The 13698-nt window shown below is 44.1% G+C and overlaps 1 protein-coding gene across 1 annotated transcript in view; it reads right to left on the bottom strand.

Moving 5' to 3' along the window:
• Positions 1-12208, bottom strand: part of LOC141132470 (SLC35A4 upstream open reading frame protein) — a 61254-nt gene extending 49046 nt beyond the window's left edge. The window contains exon 1 of the mRNA XM_073620867.1: positions 12059-12208. Coding sequence (XP_073476968.1) covers positions 12059-12073 — 15 coding nt within the window. The 5' untranslated portion in view covers positions 12074-12208. The remainder of the gene's footprint in view (positions 1-12058) is intronic.
• Between the last annotated feature and the right edge of the window lie 1490 nt (positions 12209-13698).

Below are 13698 nucleotides of genomic sequence, written 5' to 3'. Positions count from 1 at the left end.
ACAGAGGAGGTCTTTTGCTAGAATTATTACTCTGATGATCGCAGCGATACATCACATGTGTGATTTGAACACCGTTTACATTTGCAGGCATGACTTATGTATGTGGTTTCTTTGCTGTGCAAGCACAGGGGAGCTTTAAAAAAATTATTTTTTTCTTATTTATTCTGTTGGACCGGCTGCCATACACATGGGCTAAATGTCAGCCAGTTTATATTGAACCGGCCAATGTTACCCGACATTCGGTCCATGTGTACTAGGCTTGATGGTGCAATGGGCAGCGGCTCACTAGGAAAGGACAGTGCAGCAATGTGGGGGTGATAGGAGATCCAGTGACTCGTGCCACTTCACTTCACACAGGCACCTCCGCTAAGCGTAATCCGCTTGCTCAGTGGGGGATCTCTCCGTTGATCCTCACTGAGCAGGCGGATGACAGGTCTGTGTCCGCTCCGCTATGCGCAGAGAACGTGGACACAGTCCCGCTCTCCTCTATGGGGCAATCAGATGGAAACAGACCATCATCCATCTGTTTTTGGTGGGCAGGATCGGTTCAGATGTCAGCAGACGTGTCCGCTGACATTCGGCACTACATAGAAGGGTCCGATCAGGTCCGCCTGAAAAACTGACAGGCGGACCTGATCGGAAAGCCCGCGTGAAAGGGACCTTTGGCTGTGGCAAAACTGAAGAGAGTGAAAAAGAATAAAAATTAATTACCCCTGTTAAAATGTCAGGTTTCTGTGATGTAAAAAAAAAAAAAAAAAGTCAAAATAAAAAAAAACCTAAAATAATGTGATTGCATAAGTGTGCACACCCTCTTAAAACTGGGGATGTAGCTGTGTTCAGAATTAAGCAATCACATTCAAACGCATGTTAAAGGAGTTGTAAAGGCAGAAGGTTTTTTTTTATCTTAATGCATTCTATGCATTAAGATAAAGAAACCTTCTGTGGGTAGCAGCCTCCCCAGCACCTCCCCCCCCCAAATTACCAGTGATATCCATGATCCCTTCAGCCATCCAGTACACTCCTCCTGATTGGCCGAGACAGAGCAACGGCGCCATTGGCTCCCGCACCTGTCAAAGTCAGGTAGCCAGCCAGCCAGCCAATCAAGGGAGAGAGGGGGCGGGGCCAGGTCAGGCTCCGTGTCTGAATGGATACACGGAGCTCTGACTCGGGTGCACCCTGTAGCAAGCTGCTGGCTGAGGGGCACTCAAAAGGAGGGAGAGGCTAGCAGCAAAGAGGGACCTGAGAAGAAGAGGATCTGGGCCGCTCTGTGCAATTTCAATATTAAGGGGTTCCCTTTAATATTCATACCAGACCCAAAGGGCCTGGTAATGGGCGGGGGGTATTCTATGCTTTTTATTTTTCAATGAGTTTTATCTATATTGCCGAGACACGACAATTCATTACAGCCGCGATCAGTTTTAAATGACAATTTTTCCTTTAGAAATGTCATTTTGCTGTGGTACTGTTCTAAACAGGGGAAAAATACGCCAATTTACAGGCATACTATAGACACCCTCCAGGCACAATATTTAAAGGAATAAATAAACTCCCGAAAAAACGGCAGTTTTAAAAAACCCAAACACTTTTTATGACACTAACTTGCATATAAGCCTTTAAAATGAGCACTTTTGATTTTTCACGTTAGTGTCCCGTAGACTTTATACGGTGTTCCGGCGGCTTTCGAATTTGCCCCAAACACCGCATAGTGTTCGTTGTTCGCAGAACATCCGAACAACCCAAGTTCGGCCCGAACTTATGCTCAGGCAGAACTGTTCGCCCATCCCTAATACCCTATCCTATACCCACAGTTGATCCAGAGGAAGGCGAAAAACCCCATACCAAAGCATGATCCAATTTGCTACAGCAGGGGAAAAAAAAAAAAAATCTTTCCTGAGGCAATCGGATTTTCCCTGGATCAACTTTACCTATAAAATGTTAGTACCCAGTTATATTGTGTGCATTTAAGAATTAAGGCCTTTCTTAAAGCAATCTACTGAGCTGGCCAGAACCACCTCTGGAGGGGGTCTATTCCACATTTTCACAGCTCTTATGCCCCGTACACACGGTCGGATTTTCCGACGGAAAATGTGTGACAGGACCTTGTTGTCGGAAATTCCGACCGTGTGTAGGCTCCATCACACATTTTCCATCGGAATTTCCGACACACAGTTTGAGAGCTTGCTATAAAATTTTCCGACAACAAAATCCGTTGTAGGAAATTCCGATCGTGTGTACACAAATCCGACGCACAAAGTGCCACGCATGCTCAGAAAAAATTAAGAGACGAAAGCTATTGGCTACTGTCCCATTTATAGTCAAGACGTACGTGTTTTACGTCACCGCATTTAGAACAATCAGATTTTCCGACAACTTTGTGTGACCGTGTGTATGCAAGACAAGTTTGAGCCAACATCCGTCGGAAAAAAATCCATGGATTTTGTCGGAATGTCCGACCGCGTGTACAAGGCATTACTCTGAAGAAAACTTTCCGTATTTGGAGATGAAATCTCTTTTTCTCTAGGCATAAAGAGTGCCCCCTTGTCCTCTGTGTTGACTGTAAAGTGAATAACTCAACACCAAGTTCCCTATATAGACCCCTTATATAATTGTACGTTGATCAAATCCCCCCTTAATCTTCTCTTCTCAAGAGAATAAATTCAATTCCTCTAATCTTTCCTCATAGCTGAGCTCCTCCATGCCTTTTATCAGTTTGGTTGCCCTTCTCTGCACTTTCTACAGTTCACCGATAACCCCTTTTAGATCAAATGCAGTTCAGTTTTGGGCACCAGTTCTCAAAGAACCAAACGATACAATGTTTATATAGTGCCTTGAAAAAGTATTCACACCCCTTTATATTTTCAACATTTTGTCATGTTACAACCAAAAACGTAAATGTATTTTGTTGAAATTTTATGTGATAGACCAACACAAAGTGGCACATAATTGGAAGTGGAAGGAAAATAAATGGGTTTTCACATTTTTTTTTTAGAAATAAATATGTAAAAAGGGTGGTGTGCATTTGTATTCAGCCCCCTTTACTCCGATACCCCTAACTAAAATCTAGTTGAACCAATTGCCTTCAGAAGTCACCCAATTCGTATAGAGTTCATCTGTGTGTGTAATTGAAACTCAGTATAAAAACAGCTGTTCTGTGAGGCCCTCAGAGGTTTGTTAGAGAACCTTAGTGAACAACCAGCATCATGAAGGCCAAGGAACACACCAGACAGGTCAGGGATAAAGTTGTGGAGAAATGTAAAGCAGAGTTAGGTTATAAAAAAATATCCCAAGCTTTGAACATCTCACGGAGCACTGTTCAATCCATCATCATCCGAAAATGGAAACAGTATGGCACAACTGCAAACCTACCAAGACATGGCCATCCACCTAAACGGACAGTCCGGGCAATGGAGAGCATTAATCGGAGAAGCAGCCAAGAGGCTTATGGTAACTCCGGAGGAGCTGCAGAGATCCACAGGTGGGAGAATCCGTTCACAGGACAACTATTAGCTGTGCACTTCACAAATGTGGCCTTTATGGAAGAGTGGCAAAAAGAAAGCCATAAGTTGTCCTGTTTGCTAGAAGCCATGTGGGGCACACAGCATACATGTGGAAGAAGGTGCTTTGGTCAGATGAGACCAAAAACCGGAGTTTGACGTACCGGTAACTCTTTTTCTAGGAGTCTTCCAGGACAGCCTCTGAGACATAGGGCTCCTCCCTTCGGGACAGGAAACACGTATACCAATTATCTTAAAAGGTGGTCCTCCAGGCCTTCCTCTTCAGTTTACCAAAGAACTACCGGAAGGCTCTGAAAGACATAACACACTAACACAACGTCAGTACATAACTCCAACACCTGTTAATAGAAAACACCGGGTGGGAAACCAGGCTGTCCTGGAAGACTCTCGGAAAAAGAGAGTTGCCGGTAAGTCTAACTCCGTTTTTTTCCTTTCGTCTTCCAGGACAGCCTCTGAGATGATAAGCAAGAAACTTACTTTGTCAGGGCAGGACCACTGCCTGGAGGACCTTTCGTCCAAATGTCTGCTCCTTGTCAGACAATAAAACCAGACGGTAATGTTTAGCAAATGTAGAGTAGCTGGACCAAGTTGCTGCCTTGCAGATGACCTCTGGAGAGGCACCGGCCCTCTCTGCCCATGAAACCGAGACTGCCCTGGTGAATGTGCCTTGACTAATGGTGCTTGCCTACCTTCCAACTCATAAGCTTCTATGATTGCCATTCTTATCCATCTAGCAATGGAAGATTTAGACACCCTATAACCATTGCGGGCCCCCGTAAAATTAACAAAAAGAGATTTCTGAGTTCCTAAAGCTTCTAGTGACTTCTAAATAAACTAAAAGGCTTCTGTAAAGCGAGCTACACTCTTCCCTACACTTGATTTTACATTTTTTATGTGATCACGCTATTTTAAACTGTTTTGATTATTGGTGTTTTCCAACAAATACATCTTTTGATCTGCACCATTGGCGCTTTTATATATTTTTTTGGAGAACCACCTATTCATCTGAGACTTCCATGCGGCTGGGACTCCCTTTCGGCCTTCCGGACTGGCAGTCGTGATTGGGATAACAGAGGGAAGATTCCCCTTGAGATCCGAGGTTTCTTGGACCAACCATTTCCATCTTGGATCTCTGAGCCTGTTTGATTCGGTGTCACCGGCATTCGAATCCACCATTTCCGGTAAGCGAATTTCATCTGTTTCCTATTCAAGATCGTATAACCAAATGATACACAGACGTGAAGATTCTCCATTCTGGTTGGACTCATTCCACATATCTACCATTATGGGACTATCATTCCATTTTTTCCTATTAGGACACCATTGAACTTTATTGGTTTATTGTGCCATATCAGTCACACACGCGTTTTTTGTTTCAGTGGATATCACCCCTGATTGGTTCATTGTTATTATCATTAGCGCTACATTTTTTTATTACTTCTCTTAACATCTAACTTAAAGATTCCTCCTCATCTGCCTCTGAGGTGGGACAGAATGTCGGCAGGACAATGTCCTGAATTCTATGGAACATAGATGCTACCTTAGGAAGGAAACTGGGATCTGTCTTAACAACAATCCTATCCTCCAGAATCAACAAAAATGGCTCCTAAATAGAGAGAGCCTGCAAATCACTCACCCTTCTGGCTGACGTGATAGCTATCAAAACAACTGTTTCGAGTGCAACCCATTTTAGCATGGATTTCTCCAGGGGTTTGAAGGGACTACCAGTAAGTGCCCTGAGGACCAAGGACAGATCCCAGGTGGGGCAGGCTCTCACCCTCACTGGTCTGGACCTCGCCAGGGCCTTGAAAAAGTTCCTAACAAATTGATTTTGCTGAAGTGAGGTCTGCAGGAAAATACTTAAGTCACAGTCCGAACTTTCAAAGTACTAACAAAAACGCCCATTTCTACACCTTTCTGAAGGAAATCCAGGACTGCAGGAATCCCAGGATGATTCAGCCCCTGCTCTACCAACCAGGAATTGGTTTTCCATACCTTGGAAAGTTCTTGGTTACCGGTTTACGGCACTCGAGTAGAGTTCTAGTCACTCTCTAAAAATCCCTGAGCTCTCAACAGCTGTTCCTCAGATACCATGCTGTTAATCTGAGGTTCTCTATTTGCGGGTGTAGAATCGGGCCCTGGGAAATCAAGTCCTCCCTGACCGGGAGAGGTAATGGGAGGGCAAATGGCCAGTTTCTTCAAGTTGGGAAATCAGGGTCTCTTTGGCCAAAATGGCACTATTAGGATGAGGTCCGTCGATTCTGCCTGAAATCTCTGGAGAACAGCAGCTATCAGCCTCACTGGAGGAAAGGCATAACACAGGTTGAACTGTCAAGGATTAGCAAAGGCCTCTATCCCTGTGGCCTGATCCTGCGGGTGGATGGAAAAGAATTGTGCCACCTTCTTGTTGCCCTTCGAAGCGAAGATGTCCACCTCCGGCTGTCCCCAACACTGCACAATCTCCCTGAAAACATTATGTTGAGGGACCATTCATCCTGACACATGCAGGCGGCTGAGAAAATCCGCCAGCGAATTCTGAGAGCCTTTTAGGTGAATGGCTGACAACGAGGACAGATTCACCTCGGCCCAGCACAGAATCTTGTTTGCTATGGTCTGTAGGGCAGGGCTCCTTGTTCCCCCTGCTTGTTCACATATGCGACAGCCGCCGCATTGTCTGTCCGTACCTGTAGGCACTGTCCACCTATCCAGGACTGGAAAGCCTCTATAGCCCTCAGAATCGCCAGAAGCTCCCTCTGATTTGAGGATCGACTGGCCTTTACTGGTGACCAGGCTCCCTGTGCTAAGGACACCTCCAGGTGGGCGCCCCATCCCAATGCACTGGCGTCGGTTGTCACCACTATGGCCACAAGACGGGCCCAGGACAGACCTACTTCTAGACTGTGATGAGCTCGCCACCACCATAAAGTCCTTTTGATTTTTGCTGGTAGGAGCATAGGTTGATCTAGGCTTTGTTTTCTGCCGTCCCAGTGACGCAGCATGAGGACTCTGCACAGGGCGCTGATGAAACCTTGCCCAAGGAACTGCCGGGAAACAGGATGTCATCAGACTCAGAACTCTCATAACCTCTCTGATCAGGGCTACCTGATTGGGCTACTGCCTGATCCACCTTCAGGATCTTTTCCCTGGGAAGAAACACCATCTCTACTGAAGAGATTTTGTACCCCAAATACAGGACCTCCTGTGCCGGGGTCAGCTGGGACTTTTCCTGGTTGATTAGCCACCCGAGAGATAGCAGGAAACTCTGGGCCTCCTGTGAATCTCTCTAGTTGAAGAAAAGAGGGGGCCACAAACAGGAGGAGATCGTCCAGGTAGGGGATCACTGTAATGGCCCTGACTCTTAGCGGGGCTAAAGCCTCTGCTAGAACCTTTGAGAAGATTCTCGGCGAAGAGGACAGACCAAAAGGCAGTGCCCGGAACTAGAAGTGCAAAACTTCCGAATTTATTCTGACTGCAAGTCTCAGGAATTTTTTAAATTCCTGATGTATAGGGACATGCAGGTAGGCATCCCTGAGATCTACTGTGGCCATATAGCAGCCTGGAAACAGGAGGTTGGTTACAGTAAATATTGACATCTTCCTGAATCGCTTGTACCTTACAAACTGGTTCAGGGGACAGAGATTCAGGGTTAGTCCGAACTTCCCTGAAGGTTTTTTCACAACACATGGGAGTATACACCCTGAGCCTGCTCCTTCTGGGGCACCTGCATAAGGATTCTCTGATCCACTAGGTCCCCTAATAACAGACCCAGAGCTTTCGCTTTTTCCCGGTCTCTGGGTAACCTGATAACTTGAGGGGGGAACCAAATTGAACTCCAATCTGTAACCGTTCCTTATGATGTCTAAAATGAACGGACTTGAAGTTGAGCTGGTCCATTGTGAGAGGAACTCTCCCAGTCTCCCTCCCACTTGGACACAGGAGTCACTGGGGTTTTGCGGTGGTTTGAGGAGGATTAAATAGGATTCCTCCTCTCCCACGCCCCTTATAGCCTGTCCAATGTTTCCTGGGGCGGCCATCCCTCTCCTTGGCCCTGTTGCCTGGGGCCTCGAAAAAAGCGTTTGCCCTCGCTTTTCTTCTTTCTCTCAGGAAATGCTTTCTTCCTGTCCTGAGTACATTCCAGAGCCTCCTGGAGGCTGGGCCCAAACAGGCGGTCACCCGAAAAGTGTAACACACAAAGCTTAAGCTTTGAGGCGGCGTCGCCTGTCCAGGCCTTTAGCCATACAGCCCTTCTAGCTGCATTTAGTAGTGCGGCTGACATAGCAGCCAAAATTTACAGACCCTGCAGAGGCATCTGCCAGGAAGCCAACCACCTTAAATAGTAAGGGAAATGATTTCAAAAGCTGCTGTCTAGATGTACCAGCCGAAAAGTGGGACTGTAATTGCGTTAGTCAGCACTCCAGATTTCTGGTCACGCAAGTAGCTGCAAGGGTTGGCTTTAGCCCAACTGACGAGGCATCCCAAGCCCTCTTTAGCAGCATGTCCCCCCTTTTATCCATGGGATTTCTTGATAGTGATATCAAGAATAAAATTGTTATGCTTGTTATTTTTTACAAGACCACAACACCATTATCCCATAGTTTTTAAGATCAAAGATACAACTAAGTTGGTGTCCCTTGTTAATTTTAGGTTGTATTTTTTAAAATGTAAGTGTCTACTTCCAAACTGTAATTTGAAGTAAAACACATAGCCAAGTATTATTCTACACAATTTTTTTTATTGTGCATTAAAAAAAAGAAAACAAATAAAATTAATAATGCTATCTGCCAATAGAACTTAACCAAAAAGTGCATTCTATGCATTCAAAAATATAACAAATCAAATCATTCAACCAAAAAAAAAAAAAGGCCCCATACATGTGTCCTGCTTCTTAATATAGGGGGTCAACAATGCCTAGAGTTGGTGAAAGCAGGGATCCGTCATCTGGAGATAATTCCAAAAATCATCCGGATTATTCTCCTGGAGCTCCCGCAGCAAAGGCATATGACATAATTGGGCACAATTTTTGGTCCAAGAAATCCTCCCCCTGTTCTGGACTTGGGTAAAAGCAATAACTCCAAGGCCAATACTAAACACGTCATCTCCTCCGATTCCGCAACATGACTGGTTGAACAGCCGTTCAGAAAAAAACTGAAAAGCGCGAAATGAAAAGTGCGAATCAACACTTAAACTTCTACTAACCTGAAATTAGCAGGAGGAGCCAAAAGGGTGACGCCTGACAATTGAATTTCCTCTTTATCAGCTCATAGTACATCACTACATTCATGTTTGTTGGCAGACAATTGTGTACAGTCTGTATGCAAGACAAGTTCACGGCCACGCCCTTCAGGCAAAAATGTCAATCTCTAGATGTGCTGGTAGAGACATACCCAAAAAGTCTTGCAGCTGTAATTGCAGCGAAAGGTGGTTCTACAAAGTGCTGACTCAGGGGGGCTGAATACAAATGCACATCACACTTTTCACATATTTGTAAAAAAGTTTGATAACCATTTAACAGTTTCTTTCTACTTCACAATTATGTGCCACTTTGTGTTGGTCTATCACGTAAAATACATTTACATTTTTGGTAGTAACATGACAAAATGTGGAAAATTTCAAGGGGTATGAATATTTTTTCAAGGCACTGTAGTTATTGATCAGCAATGTTGCTAAACATTTGCCGGCTTTTTTTTTTTTTTACAGCTCTGAGCAGAGAACGGCTCTGCACTTGCTAGACAGAATTGTGGAAATGCCGGATTAAAATCAAGGGGGGGTTTGAATCCAGATTGCGATTTGTAAAAGTCTCCCACATGTGGTGTCGCCATACTCAGGATGAGTAGCAGAATGTATTTTGGGTGCGGGGGGATAATTTTTGCTATGTACATGCCATTTGTTAGAAAAATCTTATATAGACAACCGTGTTTAAAAAAAAAAAAAAAAAAAAAAAAAAAAAAAAAAGATATATATAGAATATACGTTGGGGTGTTTGCTTTCCAAAATTGGGGGCGTTTCTATTGTCCTGGTGCTCCAGGGCCCTCAAAAAGTGAGATAGGTCTTCAGGAAATTATATATGTAATTTATGCTCCTAGAATGCCTGACGGTGCTCCCTGCATATTGGGCCTCTCTATGTGGCCAGGCTGTGAAAAAGTCTCACACATGTGGTATCACCATACACAGGAGTAGCCGCCGAATGTATTTTGGGGTGTAATTGGAAGTATGCATACGTTGTGTGTGGGAAATAACTTGCTAAGACAATTCTGTGTAAAAAAATTCATTTCTTTATTTTCCCAAGAATTGTGGGGAAAAAAAATAGCGCTTAAAAGAAAAAAAAAAAAAAAAAAAAATTACCATGCCTCTTACTAAATACCTTGGACTGTCTACTTTCCAAAAAGGGGTCATTTGGGGGGTATTTGTACTGTCCTGACATTTCAGGCCCTCTAGAAATGAAATAGGCCGTCAGTACATCAGGTGTGATCAATTTTCGATGATTGGCACCATAGCCAGACTGGTCGAATTTCAAAAGAATTTTCTTGAAAATCAGAAATTTTGTGAGTTTTGTGATCCGATGGTGCCACCATTGATTTCGAAATTCGGCCAACCAAGCCTTCAATTTCACCTCATGTTGCTACAGAAAATAATTTTCGTGGCTGGGAATCTTCTTTTCTTTCCAGGAATTTTCTTTTCTTGCATGTGCGCATTTCTTTTTCGATTACATTTCTTGCATGATTCTCCCATCATCGATTAGAAAAACGTTTGTTTTTCACAAAAATTTCAAACATGTCCGATTAATCAAATTCGATGGCCTCGCGAAAATCAGCTGTTGCTGCAGCCCACAAATGATGCGAAATACGAACGAAAATTCTTAGATAAGATTTTCGAAAGAAAATTCTTTCGAAATTCGACCCATGTATGGCCTGCTTAACCTGCTCACCAGATTCACACTGCTGCGGGATTGAAATCGAGTTCAGCTGACCACGCACGATTTCATACCCGCACATGTCAGTCTGACTTCGGGGGCGATTTCAGAGATATCTGAATCCCTGCACAGATGTTTATTGAAATAGCACCCTCAAGCTTTGTACACACCATCAGATTTTCAGCAGGGAATTGTGTGATGACAGACTGTCTGCCTAAAATCCAACCGTTAGTACGCTCCATCAGACAATTGTTGGCCAACTTTTCCCCAACAAATGTTGGATGGCAGGTTAGTAAATTTTCGGCGGACAACATTCTGTTGTCAGATTTTCCTATCGTGTGTACACAAGTCCGTCACACAAAAGTTGAAAGTACAAACACGTATGGTCAGAATCAATGCAAACCAAACATGAAATTAGCAGAAGGTGCCCAAAGGGTGGCGCTCAAGAGCCGAAATCCCTCATAGTACGTCACTACGTTCGTGTTTGTTGGCAGACAATTGTGTGCCGTTAGTATGCAAGACAAAATCCAGGCACACGCCCTTCGGACAAAAGTCTGACGCTTTGTCTGCCAACAATCCGATTGTGTGTACGAGGCTCAAGTCTCCAAAAGTAGTACAGAAACTACTTTTGGGAAATAGTGCGGCGTCGCACCGATTCAGACGGTGCCATTGCCGGTGTTCTATCGAGAAATGCCCCCCATGGGTATGCACAATAAGAAGAAGAATACAGGCAAAACCCACCCCGCAACAGCAAGGCAGAATGTAGAATGTGACAAGAACGTTCTCCCTCCGCTGTTTGCATAGCGTCGGATAATGCCTCCTAAGATGCGCTGTGTGGACTGATGCGCAGACCTATTGGAGGCATTTTTCAACAGGGGGGGGGGGGGGCATTTCTCAATAGAACACAGCAATAGCTGCTGATTTGAAGTGCCAAATTGCATCAATGTGAACCTAGGCTCACACAGACTAAATTATATCCACTAATTTGGCTTATTTTTTACCAAAGATGTGTAGTGTAGCAGTATACACTTTGGCCCAAATGTATAAACAAAAATTACTTATTTGCAAAATGTTATAACAGAAACTAAAAAAAAAAAAAAAAAAAATACAGTTTTTGTTTCAAAATGTTCGCTTTTCTTTTACTTGTAGCCCAAAAAATAAAAAACCCAGAGGTGATTAAATACCACCAAAAGAGATCTCCATTTGTGTGAAAAAAAAAAATGATAAAAATTTGGGTACAGTGTTACATGACTGAGTAATCGTCAGTCAAAGTGTTAGAGTGCTGACAGCTGAAAATTGGTGTGGGCAGGAAGGGGATGACAGTGTACAGTATTGAAGTGGTTAAATTAAAAATAAAAAAAGCTTTTACAACCAACGTAAGCGACTAAATTATTTAAAATGCCTTCTGGCACTTGTGGTGCTTTTTATTGGCACATTTACCCCCTTTGGTAACTTCACCCAAACTAGAAGTGCATGGGCAGCAGTTACATCACCCATGTTGTAGTCCTTTACTAGAACAACACACTCAATGCCCCACTCGGGTGAACAGATAAGACTTTCATCTCACAGAGTATTTAGTAAAAGACAAAGCGAATGGGGTTATACGAAGCTCTAGCCGCTTCTCCGCACTCACCTTGTCATCCGACATGTTGTCCAGCCAGGGCAGGCGCACTGAAAGACACACTGCCGGTGATCGATACGCTCCGGGGTCTACTCCGTGTACTGAGAGCGAACATTCGGAGAGCGTTTACTTTTCCTGAGCGCTCAGGCCACGTGATAACTGTATAGGCTTCGATAATGAGACAAGCCAGTACATGGATGGCTGTACAGTGTGATAGTGGGCTGTGATGTGTGTGATGAGGAAAGGTTGAGGCGTGCAAAGCAGAATAGGATTACTTTATATGTGGGCTAGTAATGTCTTTTCTGCAAGTAGTGTATAAAATGAGTATCAGAACCTGGCTTTTATTTCATTTAGGCTATGTTTGCACTATTTGCAACCCCAAAGTCGCACAATTTAGAGTGTGACTTTGATGCGACTTTGAGTGCAGCTTTGATCCAACTTTACAGTCTCTAGATCAAAGTTGCATCAATAGTCACATCAAAGCAATGCAGGACCCCAATCAAAGTCGCTGAAACTTTAAGTTGCATAGATGGGAACGGATGCCATTGAAATCAATGGGCTGTGACTTTTCATGCGACTTTATGCGTCCAAAGTTGCACTAGTGGAAACGAGCCTAAAGCACCGTTTCCACTTGTGAGAGTTGTCGTGCGACTTGGGACTGCTAAGATGAATAAAAAAACTGCCTGTACAGATAAAGGATATCTTTAGATGAAAACAAACTGAGCAGCTTTGAATAATGCCCTAGCTATAGGCGTAGGCCAGGTACATACCTCATGAATACTGACCTAAAAACTCACGGGACATTGCCAAGAGAGGCCCAGCTATTGCTGTTCATCGTGACAGGCGTGAGCTTTTTCTCTGATTCAAACCTTCACATGTTCTGTCTCTCCCCTGATGCAATATCTCTGAGCTCAGAGTTTGAGAACTCACTCCTGTGATGGTAAAGATGAACAGTAAGACCCCTTTCACACTGAGGCAGTTTTCAGGCGTTTTAGCGCTAGAAATAGTACCTGTAAAGCGCCTGAAAACTGCCTCCCAGGCCGCCTGAATGTGAAAGCTCAAGTGCTTTCACACTGGGGTGGTGCGCTTGCAGGGCGTTAGAAAATGTCCTGCAAGCAGCATCTTTGGGGCAATCTCCTACCCATTGCAGTGAATGGGCAGTGAAAAGCACTTCGGAAGCGCCGCAACACCGGCGTATTTAACCCCTTCTTTGGGCTTAAAAGTGCCCTGCTAGCGGCCAAAAAGTGCCGCTTAAACATCGGTAAAGCGCCCGCTAAATAGAGCAGCGTTTTACCGCTAAGGCACGAGCAGCCCCAGTGTGAAAGGGGTCTAATAGCTGGACCTCTCTTAGTAATATCCTGGGAGTTTTCAGATCAGGCTTCATGAGGTAAGTAAATGCCTACTACACCTATAGGATGGGCATTATTCAACTTTAGTCAAAGCTGCACAATTTGTTTTAATCTAAAGACATCCTCAGATTTTAAGGTTGACCCCTTGCAAAGGTTGAATGCTTATTTAGGTCTTTGGAGCTGCAAAGAAAAATCACTTTTACTTACCCATCTTCTTCAAGGCCTATGCATGTTGCTTTTGAGTGTTTCTGCAGTGCTTTTTGCTGTGCTTTTTGCATTATATTTGTGATTTTATTGCAATTA

This window comes from Aquarana catesbeiana, linkage group LG03, assembly GCF_042186555.1.
Source record: "Aquarana catesbeiana isolate 2022-GZ linkage group LG03, ASM4218655v1, whole genome shotgun sequence".
Lineage (NCBI taxonomy): Eukaryota > Metazoa > Chordata > Amphibia > Anura > Ranidae > Aquarana > Aquarana catesbeiana.
This window is presented reverse-complemented; position numbering and strand designations above follow the sequence as displayed.